We start from the raw sequence: 13,931 nt of genomic DNA, 5'->3' as shown, positions 1-13,931 counted from the left end.
TTATATATATTTCTAGTTTTTTAGTATGTTACATTTGCAAAATACAGAGTCGTAGAAATACAACGTGTACACCTTGAAGACAGGTATTCGGTGTCGAAAACGAACGTCCATATACGCATATATATATTGTTTTTCTTCAGGATTATTTTTGTAGTTTCGTTACAATTTCGGTATAGTTTCAATATCCAAGGGATGGCATAGTTATATGTATAAATTAAATATAAAACAAAAGCTTCATCCCTTAATAGCTATCTTTAAATGTAGAAACGTTGCTTTCACATACCGAGTCTTCAGTGCATCGAGCATCTTAAATGGAATAAACAGGATTTAAATAGAATCCTTCCCTTGCAACAGCGCGTTATCTTAATAAACACGAGGCTAATAAAGAATTGAACGTATCGTACATACAATAAAGAAGTCAGAAATATTCGTGACAATGTACAGCGTATTTCTTATTGTTAACCGAGCACGGGGATCAAGTGCCCTGTACCTTAATCTTAAATGTTAAGTCGCTCGTTTATCTTACATCTTACAGATTCGTGGAAGTACAACGCTTTTATTTAACTTATATTGTAGACACGTTATGTACAATTTAGCACGGGATTATGGTTGCCTCGTTACTCGCGAACGAAAAGGTACGAATGACATCATTCGTAAATTCACTCAGAGACGCCTTAGGACGGGAAACAGACGATGGCGTCGAAGTATTTACAGCGCGTCGATACAGTGAGTTGATCGAGAAAAAATGGAAGTTCAAAAGGAACTTCTTCATTATTCTGCGCGTTTAGTACCTTTTTGATATTTTTGTCTGTTCGTTTATAACATTTCGTAGATCCGAAGGATCTTTTACGAGGAAGTTGGGAAAATTCTTAGGTTCAAACGTGTTATCGTTCGCAGCGTTTAATTAATTTAGCGATTGAATGAAAAGATTCAAGCGAATGCGTTTGAATTAAAATTCTGACGAGGAAAGTACGTAGTAAGAGTACATCGCATGCAATAACATTCCAAATGCACATGATACATTATTCATGTATTCTATCATGCATTCAGAAAATTATTATGCGCGTAATGCGTCAATTATACATAAAATTTGAGCCAAATCGACGGCTCGAAATATGCGCGTTTAGTTGAATCGTTCGATAAACGACATCTTTTAAACACATACATATATACAATGCATGAATTCAGAATCGATAAAATTTGAATCATCATATTGTCCGATAGCTTAGCTTAACGTGTTTTAAGAGTAAAAACAATCTTTTTCCAAACGTGAAACACTGGTTTCGTAAACCTACGAACGTAGCTACATGTGTAAGTGATTTGGGACGCGCTCGTATCATACAAAAGCTTACAATAATTCGATAGCGTAACTTCTGTGTACATATATGTATACGTGTGTCAGAGGTTGGATGCGAGATGACGGCAGTCGAATCATTGTCGCCGTGAAAGTATCAGTGTACAAAAGATCGTTCTTTCGCTGTATCTTGCTGTATAGTAGTTGCTCCATTTTCTCGCCTTTGAACAACTCGACGTGTTGATGGTTATTTAACTTATTCTTTTATTCACAAATTCATTTCTTTTTTTAACGAGACGAATTTTTTCACCAGCATTCAAGTAGCGAAAGAAATTTAAAAGAAACAAGCATCATCTGACACAACAGCAAAACGAATAACGTAAATCGATTTTGTAACACGTCGAATCTCTGTGAGGCGAACACACCATAATTCCCAGCTATTCGCACAACCAAGTAAGTATACAATTTTCTTATAGAAAAATAAATCTCTTTGTGAGAATGGTAGCGCATGTCTTTGGATCGAGAAGCACCCGATTCGCGTCGCGATCTGCAGTTGGATCGCAGACGCAAATCGATATCGACGCGCCACATATACCGTGTGTGCATGCGTGTGTCGTGTGGTCGGCTAAGAAACTAATAATCGATCTAGAAATAGCGTTTTTGCCTTTACATTTATTGTTTAAGGCCGTGGAAATAGGGAAATTGATAAAAAGATACAGTTTACCGTTACTTCGTTTTATTCTCGCGGAAACAACGCTGGAGAATTAATCGCCATTTAATAATAAATCGCGCGCCGATTGAATGAAAATTTATAAGCGTTTCAACGTTTGTCTAAACGATATTCAAACGGTCAATGAGTCGAGAGTCCGCTTAAAATTACGATGTTGGAATTTGTCCATTTTTCTTTTGTTCCTTTTGACTTTTATTCTACACGATGAAGTTCCAAAATGATTCCATTTGAGATCATCGAGGTTAACGTAAATGCACTGGAATGAATACGCTTCGAAGCAGCCATTCGAAATTAACCCTTTACCGACTAGGACAAACTCTTATTTTGCAATCAGATATCATCGATCAATTAAAATAAAAAAAAGAAAGCGTAGAGATATTCTTCATTCATCACAAATCAATCTTACAAAGGGTGAACTTCTCCTCGAATCTTCATATCATTCTCTACTTGAGATAGAACGAAAAGACAATCTCTCTCTTCGCTATGAAACATGAATTCAATTCCATGTTCTTCGTAATCTCTTCTTAAACATCTCTCCAAACAGTCTCATTAAATCTAGTGAGTATATCAGACTGATATACCACTCTTCTAATTCAGATAGTTTTTCATCTTCACGCCTCGTCAAGAAGGTCCTTTCTTTTCTCTCAAAGCAACGAACCCCGTGTAAATCATCATCGGGTTCGTTTGAGCAATCTCGATCTTGTATCGATCAGATTGCCCTCCCTGATTAGATCGACCTTCCTTCTTCTGATCAAATACTGTACTCGTTCGGCCCTTCGTGAATGACGACGGCACCGCGGTCTTCACGAAACACTGATCGTCCTTTGGAGCTAGTGATTGTGATTGTATAGATGCCACCTTTGTGTTTCGGCATTGGAGTCGCATTTCTCCGCCGTGATGCCTCTTTGTGCATGGTATCTCGAATCAACGCACACTGGGATCCTCGAATGGCGGATCAAGCCACCCTCCAGGTGCCTCCATTTCTGATTCTCGCTACCGTCGCAGATTTGCATTAATAGCGTTGTGCCTTTCGCGTACACTGGCAAAGTTAGACAGAGATCGTGGTGCTTGATGAGACCGTCCTTCGTCAGGCCCCATTCCTGTAAGAAATTGTTTGGGTGAAGTTAAACAGAGTATGTTTAGAGGCTTATCAGTTTAAGGAGTGGATTTGTAGAAAAATTTAAAAGGAATTTTTAAAGATTTTTTTTTTAGTGGAAATTAGAAAGTGGAAGTGATTCTCTGCTAATCATCTAGGGAAAAATAGGTTTCAAATTTTAGTAATTTACTTTCAAAAATTTACTTTAACTTGAAACAGGTAAAAGAACTACCGAGAAAGTATTTCTAGCAGCATTAAAATCTATTTAATATTCTTCCACGAAAGATTTAAGTTTTCACTGCGTCGCAAGAAAGATCCTACTAATTCGATAATATCGATCGATGTTTTCGCAAATTCAGCACTCGTACGTTAAAACAAAGGATCTCAAAAGATTGAAAAACAATCTTCAAAAGAGTATTTTCTTTTCCTTTGGAAGCTTCTATGGAAGGACCGCGAAGCAGTACGGTCGACCCGTTAATCCACTGGCACAGAACGGAATCCTCACAGCGATAATTGAAACGTAAAATTGAATACACGGATTAATATTAACAGCGTGGCGAAGAGTTATTTCTACGAGAGCATGCCTGGTCCAGTTTACTCAGGACACAGCGGAGAGCGATGAATAACGAGGGCAGGCGTACTTACTTGGTTACCGCCGGTGTCATGACACGGGTAAAGACCCACATTCCCATCGAGAAGGTGGCCCATACTGTCCAGACACGCTGTACCTTGTTTCAACGATCCACCAGGACCACCCTCGCTCGTTGGTATAACCAGCTCGGGATACACGTTTTTCAGATACCAGCTGAAGGGCTTGCAATGCAATTTCCGCTTCAGCTCCATCCTGTCTTGAATACTGAAACAAGGGAAACGACACCGGGGCCGTTTTATTAATACGGCTCACGTGCGCTGACGCGTTTTAATGAAATCGACTATCGGGTATTTCGGCTCGTAAATCGAGCTTCCTCCTTTCTCTGTGTGCCGCACGCGAGACGGCACAGAAATTAGCTCGTGATAAACGATCCAAACCAGGAGGAAAGAAACTTGCTTCTCGCGAAACTTTGCCCAATGAATAGATTGTGTACAGAGTGTGTCGTGAGATTGTTGCGAGGGTATCGATGTTGTTCTTGGTAGCGGGAATTGTAGTTGCGGCCGAGTAATTTATGTTGCTTCCCAGAGGAGGAACGTACTTTCGTTGTCTTGTTTTTTCTCCGGCCCGCCGATATTTGGAAGCTTAACACGTTCTCCGTTTCGCGGATCCGTGTATAAATCACCCGGGCTCGGTTATTCGACTCCTTCGCTTATGATATTGCGCTATATTTCTGGTTAAGTTAGACGGAGGCAAATTAATCTTGCAATATATTTTTATCTTCGTTCTTTCCTCGATCTTAATTTGCAAATAGAAATCACTTCATACAAAATATTTCCTTCTATCGTAATTATCTCATCGTATAATTGCAACAAAATATCTATAATTTACCATTGCATATATCCTAAAGAAGACTTAAAATATTTATTTATTGTTATTTCATAACGAACAACAAACGTTGGAGAATTACATTCACACAAGATTAACGATACTAAAGTAACGGATGACTATAAATTACAACGCAAATGTAAAGAAACGCTATGGATTTTAGCGTGGCCATTAAAAAACATAGGCATGTCAGTAGTTGGATATGAAAAATATACGATAAAAAAGTAGTCAATTTATTAAAAGCACTCGCGTGTTGCTAGTAATACAATTACAAAAAAGAAAAAAGAAAAAAGAAAAAAGGGAACTGGTAGTTCTAGCGTTAATTTCCTCGAATTCTACACAGCAGTTCTTCGTTTCTCCGTCTCGTAAACACGAAATAATTGAGATAGAGCAAGCGTACTCACTTTCCGTAAGGGATGTTGCGTGCCAGAGGCACCGCGTTGTAGTAGAACTGTTTGTAATCGTCCATCCACACTTCAGCAGCTCGTCTGGTGTTCCGGGCGAAAACGTTTCCACTGCCTCCGGGGAACGAGTACGGATGACGTTTTCGAAACACGTGGCCGACGCGCGAGCACGGAATAATCTCCAAGCTGCCGCCGCATTGCCACACTCGGAACGATATCTCTGAAAGCGGCGTAGTCGAGAACTCGAATCACGTTCGGTAAATTTCTGCGGACGACAGACAGATCGAGTATTCTCACCGAGATTCTCGCCGCCCCACACGTCCATCTGAGTGTCGTACTTGCCCAGTTTCTCGAAGTACGCCTTGTTGATTACGAACAAACCGCCGGCAATCATAGGCGTCCTAATCGCCTGCGTAGGGTCCTTTTGTCTCGCTTGCCTTTCGGTTTGACTCAGATATTCCCATTTAAAAACTAGACTCCAATCGAAGCCGCCTCTTAGATCAGCCGATGCTCCTGAAGGATAGATTAATTATTATTAATTATTATGATTAGTTAATGATCAATAAATATGATTTCAATTAGAAACGAAAAAGAATACTTTTCGAAGTGGCAAGATTTTTTTTTAACGCTAGAACTACCGATAGTTAACACGAAGCTACTTCTACCAAAAAAAAAAAAAAAGAAAAAAAATACGTAATAATAATAGAATATTTTTATATTTATTGATTTATTACTTTCTTACAGAAAGAATTTCATGTTATGTAGTACATTTTTGATATTATTAATCCATCTGGGACCATGATCCCTAAACGACTTGACAAATTTATAAAATTGTAGAACCAGACGTTTTGACTGATGTTGTATTTCTAGTGTTAGCATCTAGCGATCGATCCGGAATTTTCCTGATATCTGATATCATCATACTGAATGATATGCAGTAAAAATTTTAAAAACTTGTGGGAAATTGTACGGAACGAGGAAACTGGTTAATTGGAGTTCGATAAACAGATTACAGGACCCTTTTACACTTTGACGAGTACCAGCCATTTTGGCTGGTGTTGGTATAAGTTGCCTTGATGCAAAATTATTTTGAGTTTGAATACATAAAAAACAAAATAAAATTCATTATATTATTCTTTTAGTTATCGTTGCGAAAGTCATTACATCATTGTGGAAAAAATATAGCATGAAGCAGGAATTTTTAAATAAAATTGTAAAACCAGTCAATTTGACTGGTGTGCTAGTTCTAGTGTTAAACGAGCGAAATATATTTGGGAATAGAGCTACTTTAGCTTGTTGTAAAGTGTAGACTCTGCCGTGTTTGTAGACAAATATTTAAAAACCAGTTGATACCAAATTAGTCGAGAATAGAGAATTAAGAGAAAATTGAGAGTAATACGTTAAGTTTGATTCTTATATGAATTCAATTCAAGTCACTTTAATTATTCTTTGAATTTCTCGAGAAGTTCTATTTGAAAATTCACAAAGATAAGGGTTAAACGAAGTTGAGAGGCTATAATAATACCAATATATTGGAAGGTGTCCATGCTTATGACGTCAATGACAGGGCAGACGACCCTCGTAGGATCCTCAGCCACCCTTTCTAAAAGGGGCTCCAGCCAGTCGGCGTTGCATTCACAATGCGAGTCGAGGAACGTTAACACGCTGGCGGTGGCTGCATCCGCGCCTCGCACCCTCGATCTCATCAAGCCCTCCCTCTTTTCGTTGCGTATCACTCGCACTTTGTGTATCCTCGATAGCTCTTCACCATCCTCCGCTGCAAAAGAAGTAAATGAATTGTTACGGCGTTGTTCGATGCATTCTTCGTGTTGCAAACTTCGAGAAAATAGTCAAGTTATAAAACATGATATCTAAAGAAACAGTATCTTTATATCGTTAAAAAGCGTCAGAAAATTCAAACGAAAGAAAAACAGCCTAATATTTTAATATTAAACAGTCTAATTTACATTTCATAATAAACAACAATTATGAAAAGGATTAGAATTGCTTACGATGATCGCTGAAGTCATCCACCAATATAATCTCCTTTATCAAGTGCTCTGGACTTCTGTTCAGCACGCTGAAATCAAAAATAAATATTCACGATATTCTACGAAAGACTAGCCATGCGATTGTAGCAAATGAAATTTCCGCGTAGAAATTAAACGGTTCTAATTCCATCTAGGGGAGTAATCCAGCCTCAAGATGTAACCTGAATGCGGCAGCGAATCCTCTTTTAAATAAGTTTCCCTAAATAAGTTTCTTCATAGTCTCTCTCGTCCTCTTCTCGCGAAGAAATTCTCTTCAACGAGGGGGAAAAATATTTCTTTCGCGGCGAAAGTAATCCCGTTTCAGTCGCGTGACATTATACCGTGGAAAAATGTTTCAATTAAATTGGCAATTCAGTTATGTTTTAGTTAAGTCCGCGAGGCAAATCTATGGTTCGGGCGATCGCGCCGCGAGAAAATGAAAGAAACGATTCTTTGAATTACTTTAAAACACCGGTGATGATTCCAGAATAATGTAATGATTAATGTAATGAAGCGCCTTACTGAATATCGCGAACATCGATCGGTCATTTTGACCCACTCGTTAGTGATGAGAAAAATTATTATTTTCACGAGCAAGTATAATTATCCGGAAGTTTCAACTTTAAAAGAATGTTTAAGATAGGTAAGTATTTTTGTCTTGTTTTGTCTGCGATAATACAATAGTTCTTTATTGATAGTTGTTGTGTAAAAAGAATATGTATGAGGAAATTTTGGTGCTCTATTTGGTGTTGACGAACCATTATTTATTTAAAAAGATGCAACAATACTATACACGAAGATGTGGAATCGTTCATTGCTTCGACTTGCAAATGTATCTTAAATAAATTCTTGTGTAAATAAGCAAATAGTATTGAATAAAGTTGCTAGCACTGTTGGTAATTAATTCCTCTCGGTGTGTTCTTCGTATTTCGACATAAAGCGAAAAAAGTTGCTGCAATAGAGTCAAATGTAAGGAGGATCAAATTTTTTTACATCGACTCTTCGAATTTCACGCGTGATTTATCATACCACGAGGTAATAGGTGTGGGATGATGGAACGACGATTAGGAAATTCCATCGGACCTCGGCCTCTGGACCCGAGTTGAAAGTTTTCTCGCGTTTTCCGTGAAACTCGATCGCGTTGCACGCTCTACGCGTGGGAATTTAGCCGAACGCTATCAACCAGGAAATATTAATCTCGTTTCGTTTCATCCACGCATTCCTCGCTGTTGACGTTTTTCCATTTTTCAACGAAATCGATCATTATCCGATCTTTTTTTTTTATTATCTTTTATTTTTACTTTTCTAACGCATCGTTTTAACATTACAAAGCGCGTAAAGATATTATAAGATCAAAAGTACCTGACGACAGTCCTGAGCAGCGTCGACCGCGCCTCATTGTGAAAAGTGATTATTACGGAGGTTGGAGGCAGGTCTCTTCTCCATTGTTTCATTCGACACCTGTAAACAGAAATGGAATTGCTCTTTAGGTTAGTAAATAAGCCAGAAATGCGAATAAATAAATCCAGAATAAATACAAATATAAACAAACCAGAAATCTAAATAAACAAACTACATGTAAATAAACAGAAGAGCCTCGTTATCGGTGGTACGCGTGACTTAAATGAAAGGTCGTTCGAAAATTACACGGTTCGTGGACGTGTTAAAAGGAATGAAAAGTACGGTGACTTAATTAGCTAGAGTAACTTAGAATCCAGACTCGTCTAATGAGCTTCACAATGAGACACTGGGCACGATATAATTAGGTCATCAACCTGCCACGAATAGGATCGATAGAAACTTCATTGCGGTTCTTCCTGACGTTATCTGTCGTAACGTCCGTTAATATGCTCGTCAGTTTATCCTAATAGGATCCGCAGTTTCATTCCACGCGAGTGGATGTAGTGAAGTACTATTTCGTTTATGGTCAAATGTATTCTGAATTATTAGCGATTTATTTTCGAATAGTCATTTTGCTATTTATTATATTGATTACTCGAAATGTACCATTTACATTGGTAATATTCTTCGTAGATATTTTATCATTTTTTTAATTTCACTTTTCAACTTTATCTATACTAACTTCTCCTTTATGACTTTATTCGATGGAAATTCTTTCCTTTTAGAGCAGAAGTTTTGTTAATGTAATACCACCTGCAATTCCTCTTTTTCTTTTTTTAGGCAATTTACATTATTGAATTCCGCTTTTTAATACTGTGTAAGGGAAGTCCAAGAATGGTTTAATATCTTTCGAAGAAATTGAAAAATTTATAGCACTCGGTACAATAAATCATTTTCTTTTTAATAAACTGTCTTCCTCTTTAAATTCTTTTGAAATGAAAATTACGTAGGTCTCTTTATTGACGTTTTCCAATAATACCACATTCACGCAATATGCACCCGTTACTTCCATCTTTGGTCCTCGATATCTTAACTCCTCCTCTTTATGTTTCTATTCCTGTAAAAGAATTCCTTGGTAAGAGATAAATTCTCAGTGCAGTTTATCTTCTCGAGTCGAAAACGAAAGGACGGCCACGAATTTCGTAGAATTTCCGCGTTCCCTGCGGCTTGAAAAAGCGAAGTCTCGAAGGGTGGTGGAAAGTAAATAGAGGGGATGGCAAGAAAAAGGAGGAGGATCATTTTGGCGCGGCACGCCAACACGGGGGAGGTACATAAATGCGACTAGACGGCCAGAACGATTCCAATATGTCAGTCCCACTTTCCCGAGATAAACTCGAGGAACGTGTACGGAATGCGCCTACGTGTACCGTTGCGCTTTCAACCGTCTCGTGATCCCACCTCTTTACTACACCACCTTCTTCAAGGTCCGATCATCGTGCACCAGGCGAAATTGTAAAAGTTCACTGATGAGGTCGTGGGAATTATTACCGACTCGAGGATGCAGCCGCTCGGAAAATTCACCACTTTCTCTCATTCTACCTGTTTCCTTTCGTTCCCGGGTGACATTAGTAAGCAAGCTTTTCACGTTCCTCTGTTCGTCTCAACTCGATGACGCTCTATCGACGGAAATGACCGAATTAAAGCCGCGTCGAGACGACGTTAAATTAATAATGTTGGGAACAAAGGAGCGAATGGGTGTGGGGTGAGAGGGGGAAAAATTACTTTGAAACGCAATAAAACGTAGCGGACGCGCTATAAGAAAATGAACGGGGTGCTTTATGCACTGGGTAAGACTCGGGGACTGGCTCCTTTGTCGAGAGAAAAGCGGTTCGTATCGCCGCAATAAATTGAGATGGCAGGATTAACTTCCTGGTAATGAGAAACGCGTATTTTTCCTTTAAATCTGTTGAAAGATATTGGGTATACTTTCTAAATAGAAAATTGAGATTAAGAATGTAAACTTGGCGTGCATTTGGTATCTACAGAATGAACATTTTTTCGGTTGAACAGTGAATAAGCGGACACAACAGGAAACAGCGGAGGACTTTAGAATTAAAATCGAAGACTAGACATTCGCCTGATGCTTCTTGCCATCGCCTTCTTTATAGGCAACGAACGATCGTCCGGAAAGCCGGCGCCATATCGCTATACCCTGATCGTTTGTAATGCTAATCGAACCCAGTGCAATTTCATCCAGCTACTCTTATGGAAGATTTACAATTCTAAGTATCTTTTATCGACTGACGAAGCTCAATATGACTTGGATCTTGTAAAGTTGAAATTCATATTTGATAATTCTTGTATTCAAAGTTTGCACGAATATACTTATACATATATTACACACAGAACTAAGGTTGCACGACTAGTTGAGGAGAGGGTTGCACGAACTGTCAACAGGGTGTACTTTCTAATATGTGGCTTATTGGCGCTTGAATCTGGTCGTTCGAAGTTTGTGACAATCATGTAACGCTATCGTAGTATAATAGTAGTCCAGTGCTGGGTTGTGTAGGACTTAGCGGACTTGTGAAGTAAGATATGAGACTGCGAGTTTAATTTTTGGCACGATGAAAGTTCGATTATCGATATAATAAATTGCGGAAGAGGAGGAGAAATCGGTACGTATATATTAGGTTGTCCGAAAAGTGTCTTTTTTTCGCAAACGTGTTTTTTACAACAGTGCATCTTCATGCAAACGTGAAACCAAGTCTGTGAAATGTGTGTTTATCTCAACAGAACAAAATGGATCGTACATAATTCGGTAAAATAATATAAAACAGAAAACGTTGTGCGTCTATTATTTCCTCATAAAACGAAAGAAACTTTTCGGACAACCTAATACCTATGTAATGATGAAAATTTCAAATGACATTTTTTTCTATTAAAATATTCGAAAATTCAAATGTCTGTGATTCCTCAAATGTCTGACTTCTCTTCTTAAAACTAAATACAGTTTACCTCACTCTGCCCTGGTCATTCTGGAAATTCCGAATAACGATATTAATAGCGCGATCTCCTAGTTAGACGCTGATTACAAGCAGTTTATCCACTTCCAATCCGTCTTAGACGTTCAGAGACACGGATCGTATCTTCTAATTCATGGGAGCGTAATTTCGCAAGCAAGGCAACGAAGCAACGTCGACTGTCAGGGACATATTTGCCGACAACGAAATTGCAAACGAGCCTTAAAGCGGGCTAGACGGCACGGATCATCCGGACGGTTTAATTCGAAACTGCAATTCGGGCTTTGGTCCCGACGTTAAAGTGGATAACGCACGGTCGGCGCCGGACGACCCCATCGAATTCTCGGGACACGTGCACGCGCGCGTGTACCACTCGCGTTTACACGCGACAACGCGCGTCCAGAACTGGAGCGGCTACTCGCGCGTGTTTCGAGAGGAACACTTGAAATCGTGTTTGTACGAGCGATCTCTCTCTGTATTCGCGAGTTCGATGATCAAATCGGTCGACTCCTGCATCGATGAAATTTGGTGAAAATGCTTGTGACTGAGAATTTTAACGCAGTAAACAACGGGTTGTTTTATAGGATGCGTGGGATGTGATGGATCAATCATTCGAGTATTACAAGCTTTTCGCAAAAGATAAACATAGGAAATGATTCGTAGTATTATATTTATTTAGAAAATTTTATTACGAATTTCCAAACTCTTACAGCAATGTAATAGTTACGTTAAGAAATAATTAATTTTCTCGTTTCTAAAAGTTAACAGATTTATAGAAAAAATTTGTTGGATAGATTCGTATTTAAAATTGGACTTTGTTCGGTCATAGCGAACTATTTCATACAAAAATACAGCATCCCTCTTTTACGTTTTCCCTTGTATTTTCTTATATTTTAATTCTAACGAGACTACGGTTTTATCAAAAGTATTAATTTTTCTGAGAGATAACATCGGACTTTTTTCTAAAATCGTTGCGATTTATTCTCGTTGCAATAAAAAATCTAGAAATTCCCTATATCATCCATCCTCTATATTACTCGTCTATATATCCAGATGATAAAATATTGCTTCAAAATTCCACACGAAGTATATGTATATTTAAGCTACGAAATAATCCAAATCTAAGCGAGGTGAAATTATCGCGGGTATCGCGAAAGGCCACAGCGTTTCAGATAGAAAAATAGAAGAAAAAGAAGAAAAGCGAGTTGGAATCGAAGAGCAGAAAGGACGGAACGAAGGAGAATAAAGCGAATTCGGGGACGATGTATAAATTTACCCCTGTACGGAAGCGTTACACACGCCGGGAAAACGAGGATGAACGGCAGCACCCTGCACGCGATCCGAACGAGTTTCGGATTAATCCTGCGCTGATGCTGCTTCCGATCTCACATCGAAATGCACTTGTGGATACGACCAAGTGGTTACAACGGATCAACGTGACCCAAGAGAAACCTGAAATCGGGCTGTTTGCGACATGGGAAATAAATCTACTGATGAATAAACCCGGGATCCCTGAATTCCGGACTATCGTTATACAATAATTTTGCTGTGCTATGAGAATGGAAATTTTGGTGCATACGTTTACAACAAATAACAGGCGATGTATTTCGAGTGCAGAGTCTTGTTCAGATTAGTCGCTTGACCAGTTATGTCACTTTAAATAAATTGGGTTCGAATAATTAAAGTTCAAGTAGATGTTTAACGTAATCAAAATAAAATTAATATCTAAGATACTGTATATTTAAAGTTGTCTTGGTTTGAGGAATTGGAAATAGTATTCTGATATGTCGGAAGTGTCCAATTTATCAGCGAATCTTTTATTCGTAGAAATGTCTGTCCGCTGTGTAATTCGTACAATCGGTAACACGCCAGCAGTCGATCCAAAGACTATTTTCCACCCTTTCACGTTAATTAATTCTCATATTCCCATGTGCGAGCATTTCAAAACTGCGTTCGCAGCCGTCAGCGTAAATCCCAGCTGAACGGATTTTTCAGAATCCGGCGTCACCGGAAACTCGTGTTCCCAGTAAAAAATAATTTTGTCAAAGCGGTTTTAATACGTACCACCTGAACGTATCGACTGCGTTCCTCTTCTACACAGAGAGAAACCATCAACTAACAGGATGACAAAGAAAAACGTCCAAAATAATTGTAGAACATGCATTTTCAACGAAATGTATTCGACAACTCGCAAAATTTCGTTCTCGGTTTAAAAACTCTTGTCAGATGTTCCAACTTTTGCATGATCCAGACACGTACCACGAAAATACTCAGGCTCACGAAAGTATTCGAACATTGCTACTCACCTTTTACGAAATTATCATGCAGGATCATTTCAAAATATTTCGTATGATATATATTTTCAGAGAACGTGTCTACACGCTTGTGTCTACACGTTCGAATACTTTCATAAACCAGTGTATGGCCTTTATGAGATCAACGTAGTTTCGCTGGCAGTTGATCCGAAGAGCAGAGGGTCGAAAACTAACACGGACCTTTTGTTCAACTCTTTTGCTCGGGACGAACCGGATTGCCTCGC

General features: G+C 38.7%; 1 protein-coding gene across 1 annotated transcript in view; it reads right to left on the bottom strand.

Moving 5' to 3' along the window:
• Positions 1 to 136: 136 nt before the first annotated feature.
• Positions 137 to 13,931, bottom strand: part of LOC100750116 (polypeptide N-acetylgalactosaminyltransferase 2) — a 202,493-nt gene continuing 188,698 nt past the window's right edge. The window contains exons 4-10 of the mRNA XM_003488615.4: positions 8,394 to 8,492; positions 7,014 to 7,081; positions 6,527 to 6,778; positions 5,299 to 5,514; positions 5,002 to 5,221; positions 3,766 to 3,976; positions 137 to 3,124 (exon numbers count right to left, since the gene is read on the bottom strand). Coding sequence (XP_003488663.1) covers positions 2,855 to 3,124; positions 3,766 to 3,976; positions 5,002 to 5,221; positions 5,299 to 5,514; positions 6,527 to 6,778; positions 7,014 to 7,081; positions 8,394 to 8,492 — 1,336 coding nt within the window. The 3' untranslated portion in view covers positions 137 to 2,854. The remainder of the gene's footprint in view (positions 3,125 to 3,765; positions 3,977 to 5,001; positions 5,222 to 5,298; positions 5,515 to 6,526; positions 6,779 to 7,013; positions 7,082 to 8,393; positions 8,493 to 13,931) is intronic.

Source organism: Bombus impatiens, unplaced genomic scaffold (assembly GCF_000188095.3).
Source record: "Bombus impatiens unplaced genomic scaffold, BIMP_2.2 scf_0248, whole genome shotgun sequence".
Lineage (NCBI taxonomy): Eukaryota > Metazoa > Arthropoda > Insecta > Hymenoptera > Apidae > Bombus > Bombus impatiens.
Note: the sequence above shows the minus strand (reverse complement) of the source record. Positions and strands in the feature narration are given on the sequence as shown.